This window comes from Schistocerca cancellata, chromosome 1, assembly GCF_023864275.1.
Source record: "Schistocerca cancellata isolate TAMUIC-IGC-003103 chromosome 1, iqSchCanc2.1, whole genome shotgun sequence".
Classification (NCBI taxonomy): domain Eukaryota; kingdom Metazoa; phylum Arthropoda; class Insecta; order Orthoptera; family Acrididae; genus Schistocerca; species Schistocerca cancellata.
The window spans coordinates 808,747,009-808,763,874 of NC_064626.1; the positions used below are offsets into that span (position 1 = coordinate 808,747,009).

Genomic DNA, 16,866 nt, shown 5'->3' on the forward strand with positions numbered 1-16,866 from the left:
ACTCAGGTAACTAATAACCTGACACAGCACATGTCTGTATTATTTAAGAACATCACAACTTAATTAATAGCACACTGTCTGTAAACAATGTTGAACATCTCACAAAATAAAAAAAAAATACGTTATGTTTTCCTGCCATATTGTGGCTTTATGATTTAATAACTGCTATATACCAAGTTTTATTCACAAAAAATTCTTTTAACCACATTCTAATAATCTTGATTTTATAAATTATTATGATTCGACAAAATGTCACTATAGACTTCTATAGCACATTGATGTTATGGATGCTATTTGTTGTCAACTGAAGTTTATTATCGACCTAAACTAAAGCATAGATCCATGTTCTTTGGTTGTGGATTTTCATATTTTTTGTTATCTTTAATAGTACTGTCTTTGACTGTTAGTTTGTAATATACACCTTTGTAAGTTTGAACTTATGTAGTCATTAACTGTTAAAGAGTCATCTATTACACACTGCTGTACACTTACAGTTCACAGTATTTTGAAAGTTATTGAGTTCATGCTTGCTACTATGGAGCAAGTTTGTATTGAACATGTATTTGTATCCCGTTTCAATTTAATGTATTTTTTATATATTGCTGTAAGCTTTGTAAATGCTTTCCAGATGATGGTTGTTCACAATTTTTTTCTTTATTTAAAGGATATGTCTGTGTATACTACACATGATTATCTGCTTCTTTATAATGTAGTCTTCTGGTGATGCTGGTTGCTAAAACTGAAAGCAGTTGAGAATAAAGCTGCATGTGTGCAGCTGGTGGCTCAAAATGCTTTTCTTTAAATACCGGACAGCTGTAAATAGCTACCTACAAAAGATTCTAAAATAAATAAAGCCTCCGGCCACTCATTTTTTTCTTTCTTTCTTTTTTTTTTGTTGTAGAAATGAAAACTGCTACATTGTACATACCCGTAATTCTACCATTTCTTCTTGCTCCTTTGTTTTCATTACAGTATAATCTTTTTCCAACTTTTTCATCTTCTTTGGATTATATTTGATATTGTATGCAAGTTGCATTAAGCCATCAATATCAGCTTCTGCTTTTGGGGGAAGGTCCTTTTGGAAGTACTGGAAGACAAAGAAAGAGAATTTGCTTGAATCATTTGTTTGTTAAAAATGAATACAATTATCTCAATCTATCCATTAATATAAATAATATCTAGTTTGTGTTGCTTACAGTGAAATTTCCACACACAGATTTGAGTGTAACTCAAAAACTGAAGTGATCATCATGTGAAAATTACAGGTGCTTATAGAACTTGTGATTTGGGGATTAGAACTCAGTTGATCTGCAATGTATTAGAAACTTTGATGTTGAAGAGTTAAGAATTTGGCATGAATGTGTTGAAGAAACAATATCAGCACTCACTTGCAGTGGTTGAATATATTACATCAGGGACACTGATGTGGCCTGGCAGGGTTTTGATTTTTGCATTTTCCAAATTCAGCTGCACTATCTAGGTCACAGTGGGCCTTGCTCATTGCGGGCCACCATAAGGCCAAATTATAAGGACCAACTTCATTTAGTTTGTCAGGTACAATTGTAAACACAACATGCCAAGAGATAGAGGATTAGTAACTAAACTAGAATTAAAAAGACAAAATGAAAGTGAAACAAAAGATATGGTATACCAGAGCAATAAGAAAGGAAGATCAAGGCTTAACATCTTGTCAGTGATGAGGTCAACGATTGTGTGGAAGCTTGGATCTAGGAAGGATGTAACGTGTCCTTACCAAAGAACCATCACAACATATACCTTAAGTTATGCAGGTGATCTGTATTGCTGCTGAATGATTTCACTAAGTAATAACAATGGCGACTTCAAAAACAGTAACAGAAATACCTTTTCAAACCACAGGTGTAGCCACACAGAATTCTGGATAGGCAACAAATCTGTTCAATGCGGATGTAAAGAAATTGAATTTAGAAACTGTTGAAATGAGAAACTGTCTGCATTTCAGGACTTGTGTATATCCTTTGGGCAAAGTAAAAGCAGATGCTTCATTCACGTTTATTAAATCTGATGTTGCTCATTAGCAATGTTCCGTGCCATCTGTAGTGAGCAAAATCTTGCAGAGTGAACACCACAAATATTTTAAATTTTGAAAATGATATTTTTCATCATGTTCAAAAATGTTTTTGGAGGTGCTGTGTGTGAATATAACAACCAAGAAATTTTGCAAACTGATAAAAAGTTCACTTTGTTAACAGACAAAGTTAAGAACTTAATGACTGGTGTACATGGGGTGAGAGAGATTTTACCGTAATGTAGAAAACAATGATAAATATCCCCCCCTCCCATATGTATGCTTCTAGACAATCAGTCTGTCTTGTTTATCTGTTTGATTATATAAACAACTTGTCTCAAAATATACCTAGAAATAAAAAGTTATATCACATAGATATCTTAATAAAACAAAAACTCTTACACACCCTACCTTTAACATCCCCTCCATATCGAGGCACAGGAGATCTTCTTTCCCAAGAGTAAGCAGTGCAAGAGCTACCTTAAATATTATTTCCATGCCTTCAGATAAGAACACATCCATAATCCTGAAATGAAAAGAAAAAAAAAAAATAAACCTTTGTGTAGCTATTGAAACAAAGTTTATCATCAAGAATTCAGAAAATCAAACTATGTTTAGTGTTCTAAAAGTGGCCACATCTCCTGCAGAAATACATTACTTGATATAAGCAGTCATATGTTGCATTCACAGAGACTGCATTAAAGATATTTTTATGAAGTGTCAATGAAGTGGATTACCATAATAGTTGCCACAATGCTGTAAAAGAACTTTCCCAGGTGATTTTACTATTGGCAATTGATCAGAATATATGACAGAAAATTTTATAGAAACTAATATAACTGAATTACCAACACATAGCTTACACTTATTATAATATTAACACAGGTGTTATTACAAAAATGTTTTATTGTATCAATTGCACACTATTTTTAGTGACTAAGTATATGTTTCATGAGATAAAAGGAAAAAAGAGTAATTATAGGCTCATTTTAAGGGTTACACTCAAAACTATAACTTGTGTATACATGTATAAAAGCTGATCTATAACTTCTGCAGATTTTAGTTCTGTAGGAATTGTTGAGACTAATCCACAGGCTAGTTATCAAACACACAAATGAGAAAGCCATTTTTCAAATGACAAACTGAGTTGACTGCACAGCAACAACTAAGACAGCTTTTGCTTGCTTTGATTTTGCATATTGACAGTCATTTACATGCAGGAACTCACTATGTCTTACTTAATCAGGATTCCCCCTCTCCTCCCATTCTTTTATTTTTTTGGTCGACATCCAATAATGCAACAGATTTGCTGCTAAGTTTTTCTGATATATTAGATCACCCATAAATTAAATCCACTTCTTATATTTCCTTCTCTATCTGTATGTTGATCAGTTCTCTCATCTAGTACTGAGGTAGAGATAGCAAAAGTTTAACTTAAGCGTCACGAAGTGCCAATGTATACATGTGGTTAGACCTCACAGCTGGGCATAAGTGATTTCTTTTAGACACACATCACACACTGAGCACCTAGTGGTAGACATAATAGTGCCAACACCCTTCTCAGTGCTTCAATGTAGCACCCTGTGAACAAGTTATTTAATGACGAGAAATACAAGCTGACACGAATGAAAAAAACTACAGAGCACAGGTCCAAATATGGTAGTAGGCTGTCACAAAACAAATTATTCATAGCTCTAAAACACATAGAAAAAGCAGGGCAAAAACCAATTGAATTGAAAACTTCACTTGCAGTAACATGAAATGTTATCATCATTACAGTAAACAGATTACAAATAACTTCATTCTAATATAGACCTAGTTTCAACTAGGCAGTCCGTGGAGATCTGAAGACCAGTGCAGCTTTTTGAACAGCAAAAACCTCAGCGATAATACAGTTTTTTAAATCAACTAATGTCATTTCAGTTTGAATGGTGCATGCAAATTCTGATTAGTCAGAACAGCTACAAGCATCTGAAAATTAGACAGTTTAATCCTGAAACATGAATATCGTAACTAGCAGATGGCTGAGTGAAAATTATTTTAATGCTTTAAAAAATAAAGGTGAAAACCTCACCAGACCAGTCTGCACAAACGGAGTCTACAAAATTACTTCCTTTGAACACAACCTCAATATTGCCTTAGATTAACAAATCATATTGAAAAATGGTACAAATACCACAAAGAATTGTGGCTATGTTTAAAAAATGAAGAAAAGCAATCGTAATAAGCAGTGTTAGTACAAAAATTTTACATATTTGCAAACAGTCATCCATTAAAATTGTATCACATAAAGTAATTTCAGCTCCAAAAAATTCAAATATCAGATCACACTCTTCTGCACCCCCCCCCCCTCTCCCCCCTCTCTTAATTGCAAGGAAAACATACATGTAGTTACAAATTTTTGTAAAATGTCATTAAGAGTGTGTCAGGAGCAACATATTAAAAATCGTCATGGGTAGGCTATGAGTGTAGGAGTTGGATGTGTTTTAAGGTATCTTTTCCTTTAAGTTTTTCTTGAATAATTCTAAAACTGCAACTTCTAGGAAAAATGCTTCCCAGTACAAAATTATACTACATTAAATTTCCCACAAAAAAAGGTCTTACTCATTTTCCCACTACAACTAATTGTTTCCACATTGCAGAGAATGGAAAAATTGCAGATTATTAAAAAAAAAAAAAAAAAAAAAAAAAAAAAAAAAAAGGTTTTAATGGTATAAAACTACTATTTAGTGGTAAATGAAGTGGTTCAAAAACAAATGTTAAATACGTGTACCACGCCCAAGTGCTTGATTCTTAGTCATCAACTCATCATGTATGGGAGCTGTGATGTTTTTCCGGCAGAGGCGACTACGCCCACCACGAATGCTGCTCACTTTTCACTTTACAGATGGATGATACCTCCCCAGCATTTCCTATCCAGTTCTATTATGTGAGAAGACAAAATAATGTCACAGAGCTTGGGTTTATATAATTGAGTTACTATCAGTTTATTAAATGAGTACTTATTTGCAATTGTTAAGTGAATCAAACAATGGAAAATCCAGGATGGATGTAACAGTATTATGAAAAGGAAAGTTGCTACTCGCCATATAGCAGAGATGCTGAGTTGCAGATAGGCACAACAAAAAGACTGTCACAAATAAGTAAAGCTCTCAGCCTTTAAGACCTGTGTGTGTGTGTGTGTGTGTGTGTGTGTGTGCGCGCGCGCGTGCACGCCTATTGTTGATGAAGGCCTTAATGGTTGAAAGCTTTATTTATCTGCGACAGTCTTTTTGTTGTGCCTATCTGCAACTCAGCATCTCCACTTTATGGCGAGTAGCGCCTTTCGAATTGTTATGTGAGCTTTTATGTGAAGTATGCTCCCATAAATTATAGCTAAGAAGTGTTGCAAGTGTGATGATGTTAGTGACTTTTGTAATGTTGGTGGGATCAGAATTGGGTTGATAAACATGGAACTTGCCACTGTATTACTGACAGCGTATTTTACATTAGTGTAATTTGTGTAGTCAGATGGTGGTGATTTACTGAATAACCACGAAGTTATGGTACTTCCCTCACCATTAACTGTGTTACTGATAGACTGAATAAATCTCTACACTGAGTGGAGCCCCAACACACACACACACACACACACACACACACACACACACACAGATGGGCTTAAATATATCTGATGGAATGGGCCTGGTCATGATCCAGCTAAAATAGTAATCTGCTGTAATGTATTTCTTGATTTATGTTGAAATATCTGAAGTACCATAACACCAAAGAGACACACTTTTGTAGCAGAGAGAGACAATTTAAACCTCAGGTGTTAGGAGAGCTGAGGCAGATCTGTCACATTTCATACCCCAAAAGCCGTGAAAAGTATTCCAACCACTGATAATGAAGACAATCAAATCAACACTGTCAAATGCACAATGACAGAGTGTAACATTTGGGATAGATATGTAACATTTGGGACAGATACTTCAATATCGTTGAAAGTTGCCAGCTCCAGCTGTTTAACTTTTTTGCCTAATACCTCACTTAATAACAGCACACAAGTACTCATTTAATAAACTTAAAAATAATTCGACTATATAAACACAAGTTCAGTGATGTTAACTTTGTCTTCTCACATACGAGATTCACAAAAGAATCCTATAGCTGTCGTAAAGTATGACTTAAAACCCAATTCCTCCTCTAACAGTGTAGAAAGTGGGAAAAGGTGTTTCTGGCATTAGTATTATTAGTAACTCACATATGTATTCCATTGAGCATTATTGCACTTCATGGAAAATAAACACACAAACACACCTCAACCTTTCTCCCCCCCCCCCCCCCCCCAACCATGTCTCTGCACTGCATCGCCAATGATTCATAGAGTGCACTGCAGAAGGTCGGTATAACTTCGTGTAACACCCTGTATTTGCTTCGCATGACTATAATGCAGTGAACTAGGCTCTACTTCAGTTATACATGGTACCACACACATTTCATCTTTGTTCTTAACCCACTTCATTTAACAGTAACCAGTAATTTTACACATTCAAAACACTATTTTCAATAATCTGTGATTTTTCCTTCCCACAAAACAGGGAAAAAATTAATCCTAGAGGGAAAAAATGGATAGGACCTTTTTGTAGGTAACTTAAAGCAGTTTAATTTTGTCACTAAAAGCTTTAGTTTTTGAGGTTTTGAAGAAAACATAAGTAATTGACCTACAAATGCTTCCCACCACCACCTCCGTCATGCTCACACTCATAGCCCATAAGTGGATGTTTTTAGTATATTGCTGTATCCATCCTGGCCTTTCCACTGTTCAGGATAAAAATCATATTTTTCCAACATTTCACATTCACTAACCTGCATGCAACTGATAGAGGCAGCGCAGTTGTGAAGAGCGTAAGAAACCAGCTACTGGCGTACATACTTGTGTGGAAGCTCTGAGACTGGAAGTGGATGTGCAGGTCAGGAATCAGCTCCTGCGAAGACATTTCTATTTTGAAGAAGACATTCATATACTATGAATATAATAGAAGGAAACATTCCATGTGTGAAAAATATATCTAAAAACAAAGATGATGTGACTTACCAAACGAAAGCGCTGGCACGTCGATAGACACACAAACAAACACAAACATACACACATAATTCAAGCCTTCGCAACCAACGGCTGCCCCGCCAGGAAAGAGGGAAGGAGAGGGAAAGACGAAAGGATGTGGGTTTTAAGGGAGAGGGCAAGGAGTCATTCCAATCCCGGGAGCGGAAAGACCCACCCTGGGGGGAAAAAAGGTACAGGTACACACACACACACACACACACACACACACACACACACACACACACACACACACACACAGACCCAAGCAGATATTTGTAAAGGCTGCCTGCACCTGTGCACGTGCGGATGGACATGGGTGAGTGTGCGAGCGCACACCCGTCCCTCTCGCCCCCCCCCCCCCCCCAAGGCAAGTCCCCCTGCCCCCGGGACCGGAACGAACCCCCACCCCACTGCTGAAGCCCAGGCTATCCGTGATCTGAAGGCTGACCGACCCATCGTCATTCTTCCAGCGGACAGGGGTTCCACAACCGTGGTACTTGACCGTCGGGAGTATGTGGCTGAGGGACTGCGTCAGCTTTCAGACAACACCACATACAAAGTTTTCCAAGGTAATCCCATTCCTGATGTCCAGGCGGAGCTTCAAGGAATCCTCAGAACCTTAGGCCCCCTACAAAACCTTTCACCTGACTCCATCAACCTCCTGACCCCACTGACACCCCGCACCCCTAACTTCTACCTTCTTCCTAAAATTCATAAACCCGATCATCCCGGCCGCCCCATTGTAGCTGGTTACCAAGTCCCCACAGAACGTATCTCTGCCTATGTAGATCAACACCTTCAACCCATTACATGCAGTCTCCCATCCTTCATCAAAGACACCAACCACTTTCTCGAACGCCTGGAATCCTTACCCAATCTATTACCCCCGAAAACCATCTTTGTAACCATTGATGCCACTTCCTTATACACAAATATCCTGCATGTCCAGGGCCTCGCTGCGATGGAGCACTTCCTTTAACGCTGATCACCTGCCACCCTACCTAAAACCTCTTTCCTCATTACCTTAGCCAGCTTCATCCTGACCCACAACTTCTTCACTTTTGAAGGCCAGACATACCAACAATTAAAGGGAACAGCCATGGGTTCCAGGATGGCCCCCTTGTACGCCAACCTAACTCATGGGTCACTTAGAGGAAGCCTTCTTGGTTACCCAGGCCTGCCAACCCAAAGTTTGGTACAGATTTATTGATGACATCTTCATGATCTGGACTCACAGCGAAGAAGAACTCCAGAATTTCCTCTCCAACCTCAACTCCTTTGGTTCCATCAGATTCACCTGGTCCTACTCCAAATCCCATGCCACTTTCCTTGACGTTGACCTCCACCTGTCCAATGGCCAGCTTCACACGTCCGTCCACATCAAACCCACCAACAAGCAACAGTATCTCCATTATGACAGCTGCCACCCATTCCACATCAAAGGGTCCCTTCCCTACAGCCTAGGTCTTCATGGCAAACGAATCTGCTCCAGTCTGGAATCCCTGAACCATTACACCAACAACCTGACAACAGCTTTCGCATCCCGCAACTACCCTTCCGACCTGGTACAGAAGCAAATAACCAGAGCCACTTCCTCATCCTCTCAAACCCAGAACCTCCCACAGAAGAACCACAAAAGTGCCCTACTTGTGACAGGATACTTTCCGGGACTGGATCAGACTCTGAATGTGACTCTCCAGCAGGGATACGACTTCCTCAAATCCTGCCCTGATATGAGATCCATCCTTCATGAAATCCTCCCCACTCCACCAAGAGTGTCTTTCCGCCGTCCATCTAACCTTCGTAACCTCTTAGTTCATCCCTATGAAATCCCCAAACCACCTTCCCTACCCTCTGGCTCCTACCCTTGTAACTGCCCCCGGTGTAAAACCTGTCCTATGCACCCTCCCACCACCACCTACTACAGTCCTGTAACCCAGAAGGTGTACACGATCAAAGGCAGAGCCACGTGTGAAAGCACCCACGTGATTTACCAACTGACCTGCCTACACTGCGATGTATTCTATGTGGGAATGACCAACAACAAACTGTCCATTCGCATGAATGGACACAGGCCGACAGTGTTTGTTGGTAATGAGGATCACCCTGTGGCTAAACATGCCTTGGTGCACGGCCAGCACATCTTGGCACAGTGTTACACCATCCGGGTTATCTGGATACTTCCCACTAACACCAACCTATCCGAACTCCGGAGATGGGAACTTGCTCTTCAATATATCCTCTCTTCCCGTTATCCACCAGGCCTCAATCTCCGCTAATTTCAAGTTGCCGCCACTCATACCTCACCTGTCATTCAACAACATCTTTGCCTCTGCACTTCCGCCTCGACTGACATCTCTGCCCAAACTCTTTGCCTTTGAATATGTCTGCTTCGTCGGGGGAGGGTGGGGGGTCGTTCCGCTCCCGGGGGGGGGGGGGGGGGACTTGCCTTGGGGGGGGGGGGGAGGGAGAGGGACGGGTGTGCGCTCACACACGCACGCATGTCCATCCGCACGTGCACAGGTGCAGGCAGCCTTTACAAATGTCTGTTTGTATGTGTGTGTGGGGGGGGGGGGCGTGTACCTGTCCCTTTTTCCCCCCAGGGTGGGTCTTTCCGCTCCTGGGATTGGGATGACTCCTTGCCCTCTCCCTTACAACCCACATCCTTTCGTCTTTCCCTCTTTCCTGGCGGGGCGGCCGTTGGTTGCGAAGGCTTGAATTTTGTGTGTATGTTTGTGTGTCTATCGACATGCCAGCGCTTTCGTTTGGTAAGTCACATCATCTTTGTTTTTAGATACATTCATATGCTATATTCATATAATACAACTGAGTTAAAAACATCTCCAAGGATTCCAGCCTCATTAATTAATTAGGAACTTTCTAATTATTGCAGAACTGCCCATTACTGCTATGCTATAACCTTACTAATAAATAGATATTAATTTTATTTTAAGAACTGACCAGATACAAAGTGCTTACAGCAACTGAATGGCTACGCACAGTGACAAAGATATATTGATGCTAAAACAAAAACATTCTGTTTTTTTTATGACACTAACTCTAACAATTATATACATCGAAACTTCCTGGCAGATCAAAACTGTTTGCTGGACCAAGACTCGAACTTCGGAGCTACCCAAGGACGACTCATGGCCCACCCTCACAGCTCTATTTCCTCCAGTACCTCATCTTCTACCTTCCCACACTTAACTTCCAGCAAACCCTACAGAACTAACACTTCTGGAAGAAAGGATAATGTGGAGACATGGATGCTTAGCCACAGCCTGGGGGATGTTTCCATAACGAAACTTTCACTTTGCAGCAGAGTGTGCATTGATGTGAGTGCGCACTCTGCTGCAAATTGAAAATTTCATTCTGGAATTATATGCATCCTTAACTATAATGTACAGTGCAGTGGTGTGAGTCGTGTCACTGCAGATGTAGAGAGAGAGAGAGAGAGAGAGAGAGAGAGAGAGAGAGACTTGAAACAAGAGGCGAGTGAGCGCCTACACTATACACTGAGATGTCATTATTATTAAGTTAAGCTACCATTAATTCGGACCCCAATAACAATGGAGATTCCCCACAGCTTCATGTTTGTTTGAGGTATTCGTCTTGCTTTATAAATAATGAACAAACATGGTTCCATGACAGGTGAACTGGCAGTTGTCAACTTGCTGCCATGACATTTCATAAAGAAACACTTCAAATTGTCTTGTTGTATCAGTGTTCCGTTCATGAAATTCATGAGATCAGTGCTCTGAATGACTGAAGTATCTTGCTGCTTCAGTGGGTCAATGTTTGCACCTCCACCCCAGGCAAAAACAAGGCAGCGTCATCTTGGAAACGTGCACATCTGTCATTTGTCAAATCACCTGCCAAGACTATCACTGCAACTAATGTCCACTCAAGTGCTGCAGCCAAAAAGACCTCCTTTCAGCGGAGACTGCTGTGTTTATTCTAGTGACTAGTGTCAGACAAATCATACTACAGAATTACATGTCTTATGGGCACAAATTAAGTACAGTGTCATTTAAGTTGTGCTGATGGCTACCAATACAGATAGTTTAGTGCATCCAAATGACATGGGCAGTCCCTCACAAACTGTCTGTTCTGGTCGCTTGCAAATGCATTTAGAATGTTTTGGTTAAACCGGGGTGAAATGGCTTAAAACATGTGAAAACAGAAATTGCTAGGAAAATGTCCAAACAAAAATGTGACAAAATGTTATAATGAAAATCAAATGATTACATTTGCTCACAGAATTACAAAACTAATTAGATTTCATCTAGGTCAACTGTTATGAAAGTCATCAATATGTCTTTGTCAGCATTTTAATTAATAAATAGTAATTAAAATATCATCATTTAAGTGAAACTAACCATCAGGAGTATTAACAGGATTTTCTAAATGTGTCACAATTAAGATGAGCCGTGTTCTCATATCAGGGTTTGTGGTATTAGCTGATGGGAACCATCCCCCACAAAATCTATTATGTCACTACAGTAAGAGGTGACAGACTTCAAACTCACTAGGAAAGCTGGGAATAATTTGTAAAAGAGAAACAAAATGTGAAAATGAGCCTCATGAAGAAAACCAATAAAGTGAATGGATCAATATAAAAAGCGATGGATAATTTCAAGCAACTTTGTTTAGAAGCCAAAAGTCTTATGTTATATCAAAACCAAACTTTTTATGCAGAATTTAGGTTATGAAAGAGAAAAAGAAAGTTGTGTCTGAAGCAATCCATTTGGAATAGGTGGATTAGTAACAACTGCTCTCAGATTTATGAAAAGAATAAGTGAGGTGAATAGAATTATATCACAGTATATGGATGCACAATAGAATGTTGTCGATCAAACTCGGATGGGATCAGAATGCTACACAGAAAGCGAGAGTCAGACAAATTGCATCAGTAACTGTTGAAAAGAAACAAAAAATGTCGAACATAAAAATTTAAAAAGACATTATACAGAAAATGGCTAAGAAGATGAAGATACAAGAATAAAACTATGGCCCACACAGATATTGGCAGGCCAGTGAAATAATTAATACACAGAAACAAAGAGCCAACAACAATCCACATGAAACATATCATGTGTGTCCGACATTCTGTTTCATGAATGTTCTACAACAGGACACTCCCAATGCTGACTGGCTGTGAACTCTAAACCTAACGAACAGTTTAGACACAATTTCATCCATTCTTAATGGATTACTGGCTAACCATAAACTATCTGCTGCTCATTATTAATGTTCAGCAATATGCATGCACACCAACCATTATTTCTCCAGAAATCCGATCTTCACATTTACTCTCACTTCACTCAAAGTTTCAGTGACATTTCCTCCTGTCCACACAGACCCATTTTTCAAGCTCTGCTGCTCACAATCAAGTTACAGTTCTGGAAGTCTGAAATTCAGTGTCTCACCCCTTTTGTATTTCTTCTTATGCTATTTGAACTACATCTGTTTCAGCAATTGATACAAAGCTAGCATTATTTGTTCCATTGCTTTCTAAAATGTTGTATTTAGGTTTTTATAAACACTGTAATATGCGGCCTTTGAGCAGGTTATGGTACAGATAACAGGCTCTATTAATTTAAAATAAAATAATCATACAACAAACTGAATACCTGCACAAGGTTCTCCAACTGATACATGCACAGCCCAAGTTCTGCCATAGTTGGTTTGAACATGTCCCTCATCTTGTATTCTTGCATAAGCTTCACTAGAACTGCAAATGCTTCTTCTTCGGGCATCTACAAACATAAATCGTGGAAAAAAAAATTTTTTTTAGAACACAGCAAGAACTTCAAGTACATTAAAATCATTGGATGTAAACAAATAATTAGCAATGATGTTGGACTTAAAACATGGAACAGGGAAATGTGAAACAATAAAGCCACAGTGACTCACATCTCTTTCATTTAAGATAACCATTTGTTAATGTCAAAAATTCCAAGCTACTCTGTGGTTTGCAGTCCATGCTACACTGGCTGGACAAGTAAATTCAAAGATCAGAATAAGGCAAGAGCGTATCATCCGCAACATGGCAATGTCTAGCAAAGTAGCGCGCAACATGGCAATGTCTAGCAAAGTAGTGTAGTCTTCAAACCAGTCTTCAGGTTGTGGACAGCTTTACATTTCCTTTCACTGTAGTGAGCGAAGTGTCAGAGAATCCTGCAGTGGCTAATGCATCCAAATGTGCTTTTTTAGATTATTACAATGAGTACATAACACACATGATGGTGTCTTCCAAAGTATTGCTGGATGTAATATCTACTATAAAGCACAAATACTCTCAGTAGTGAATGCTTCCTGAGAAAAGGAAACGATGGAATGCTTTACTGGTCCTTGAGTATGACTCCCACACTACTATTTCAACACAATGCCTAACCTTTCACTGCCTGGAACAAATGAGCCGCCTTCACATCACAGAAGGTCATGACTTTTCAGTGATTTGTAATTGTAGATGTACGAGATACAGTCACTTACAGGTAATTCAGCAGCATGCTCCAGCACCAGTAGACTTCAATGAAAGTAGCCTGATCTACAGTATCAAAGTGAAACATACATCATATGTCTAATTTGATGACCAAATGAAGTGCTTATTGTTGCTCATTGCTGTTTCACAAAATATTTTTGTTAGCAATGCTATAATGACTCTCTGACATTTTGTTTATTACAATGTTAGCTGAAGATATCAATATCCTCCATGATGCGACATTTTCTGTTACTTAATAAATTCAGAATTGAAAACATTGCAATATATGTTTTGTGCATAACAACTTAATGTATATTCCCTTCAAGGTGACAGTACATACTCATGGCTGAATACACGAATACTACAGGGATAGACTTTTATATTTTTAGGGAACTACGATGATCCCCAAGTATGTAGAGGTATTTGCCTGCATTACAGATCTATACATCTACAACCAGCTTAACTACAACATATCTTGCAGTGAAATGCTTGGTAGAAGGTTGGTTCATACAAGCACTTTCAGGCTTAGTGTACGTTGTTTTATGGTGTGTTACTGCACATCACTTAAAAGTACACAAGAAATGTGTGTAAAGTTTACATATTATTTCATTCCATCCAGTATTTTTTATTATCATATCAACTATAGATCTCTTAGCAATATAGACATACCTGCATAAGAAGCAGTCCAACAATGAAGCCCGAACCTTGGCAGTAGCCCACTTCACGATCATGTAATGAATAAGCTTTCATCACATTGAACAAGCTTTCTTGTCCTAAGCCATCTTTCTCCTTAAAAAAGTCATGCTCAGGATACGTGCGTGCAATATCTCGCCTTATCACCTGCACCAAGAAAAATTTATAAGGTTGGCTTAATAAATTATTAAGAAATATGCTTTCTATCTTCCAGTTGCTAATAGAAGGGCACATCTCTCACTGGAGAAAAAAAATTGGGAGAAGATAAGTGTTAAGGAGGAAGTGACTCCCTCACACAATTAGGTAAAGTGAAATTTAGATTGTCTTTTTTTTTTTTTTTTTTTTTTTTTTTTTTTGCACAAACTTTCCATTCTTAGACAGCTTTAAACTTTCAAGGAGAGGCTGGCAGTTGCTGGTTGTGAATTTGGATGAAATATGGCACAGATGTTTTTCATTCAAATAAAAGTCGACAACTATTTAAGCTTTTTTCTTAAGACTATTTAATTTTTGACAAAATCAATACAGAAATTTAATGTGTCACTAAACGCTTAGTACGGCCAGTCAGAAAGATAGGTAAGCAGTGAATGCTTCATAGCAAAGATCTGTGGGCTCTGGTTAAAGGCCATATCCCCATTTTGTCGAAATTTATTTCTTATGTAAAATAGGGAACAACAAATGGTTCAAATGGCTCTGAGCACTATAGGACTTAATATTTGAGGTCATCAGTCCCCTAAAACTTAGAACTACTTAAACCTAACTAACCTAAGGACATCACACTCATCCATGCCCATGGCAGGATTCGAACCTGCGACCGTAGAGGTCGCACGGTTCCAGACTGAAGTGCCTAGAACCAATCGTCCACAGCGGCCGGCCGAGGACAACAGGTTTTATACATCATTAATAAGTATGTTTGTCAGGTGTGGTTCTGCAGAACAGTGAATAAGGTGGATCGGTTTTATTCATTTGCTGCATATTCTGCAGAGAAGTCTTAGATTCAGTTTCCGTTAAGAAAACTTTTGATCTAAGGTTTCTGAAGTGCAGAACTTCTAAGTAACAATTAGGTTAACATCACAAAATAATGCACTTTTGCTTTGTTATGATACCCAACTTTCTGTTCATAATATACATAAGGCAAAATGAAATAAATATTAATTATTAATGAAATGAATATGCAAATTTTGTTGATCTTCACCCATTCTTTTACACTAAATGAATCAAACAAATAATAATGTTCAAATGTTGTTAAGTTTGAGAAACAGAGATATTTTATGTTCGAAAATTTCAGTACAGCCAAGCTGGAGAGTTTAATCAGAGTCCAATATATGGCACTTGCCCTGTTTGCTGAAACAACCAGCTTGTCTAGTGTTTATAGTCTTGGAAACAAGAGTCAGGGATACAGAGGAACTTTCATGTAAATTTTCTCATGAACTAAGAAGAACTGAATTGAAAGCTAAATTAGGTGTTACTTTTATGTCAGTTACTGACATTCATGTAAAATTTCATCCCAACCTATAACCTCTTGTGCCTCCCCCCCCCCCCCCCCCTCTCTCTCTCTTGTTAGAGCTACTATTGAGGAAAGTATCAGCAAGGCAGTATCAGCATAAAAAGAATATACAGTGTTGTCCTAACTTGTTTCACAAGAAACTCACATCTTGTTTCAATTCTTTTATGCAAAATTTTAGAAAAATACTTTCATATAACAAACTGGAAAGAAATTGATTAAGTTAAAATAATTGTGAAGAGCAGGGGTACCTTTTCACATGCAGATGTTGCCTTGATGTAGTCTGCATATTGTTTCTTAACAGGAGAATCATGGGCACCACATAGCAGCTGCCATACAATACCCCTAAAATGGTGTGGAACACCCTTTCGAACGAGTTCCTGCAGGCATACATAAATTAAGATCTCAGGCATACATAAATAAAAAGTGAAGTACATGAATCTGTCTTATGCATATATTTACACAGATTAGCACACTTTTATTAATGTGATTAACTGGTTAGTTTACAGACAAAGTCTGCAGAACTGTGTGTTATTATGTACTATTCAATGCATTAATTGTAATCTCCTAGGACAGAAGTTCATTTTTCATATCGGATGCCGTCGTGTGAGTATAGTATCTTATCATTACAAGAAAATTTATTCCACCTTTGTCTTCAGCAAAACAGAAAACTCACTCTGACAAATGGGTTTCTTTTTTTCCAATAATTCTCCCAGTCATTAGAAATGCGGCCCCATAAGCTCCATACATCTTCTTCACCACCATCTTCATTTCTTTCTTGACTTGAACTGGTCCCTGCATGAAACAACATTGCTGCTTTAAAGAGGTTTTTAAATCCAGTGAGACTATTAAATAGACTAACTACAGTAACTATTATCAACAGCAGCAGCAGCAGAAACTTGATGTCACAGAAAAACATTAAACAAATAATATACTTTTCACACAGCGGCAGAGAGAGAGAATATATATTTGCTAGCCTCCTCCTGGTAGAAGAGTTGAAGGGGAAGGAAGAGGGGAGAATGAAACGCACTAGTGAGGTTTAGTTCTTTCCT

At 38.6% G+C, this 16,866-nt stretch overlaps 1 protein-coding gene across 2 annotated transcripts in view; it reads right to left on the reverse strand.

Moving 5' to 3' along the window:
• The window catches only part of LOC126188051 (ecotropic viral integration site 5 ortholog), a 155,183-nt gene that overhangs the window by 34,411 nt on the left and 103,906 nt on the right, over positions 1 to 16,866 (reverse strand). For both annotated transcript variants that reach the window (XM_049929489.1, XM_049929498.1), the window contains exons 4-10: positions 16,491 to 16,609; positions 16,066 to 16,194; positions 14,290 to 14,460; positions 12,770 to 12,895; positions 6,896 to 7,014; positions 2,459 to 2,573; positions 929 to 1,087 (exon numbers count right to left, since the gene is read on the reverse strand). In XM_049929489.1, coding sequence (XP_049785446.1) covers positions 929 to 1,087; positions 2,459 to 2,573; positions 6,896 to 7,014; positions 12,770 to 12,895; positions 14,290 to 14,460; positions 16,066 to 16,194; positions 16,491 to 16,609 — 938 coding nt within the window. The remainder of the gene's footprint in view (positions 1 to 928; positions 1,088 to 2,458; positions 2,574 to 6,895; positions 7,015 to 12,769; positions 12,896 to 14,289; positions 14,461 to 16,065; positions 16,195 to 16,490; positions 16,610 to 16,866) is intronic.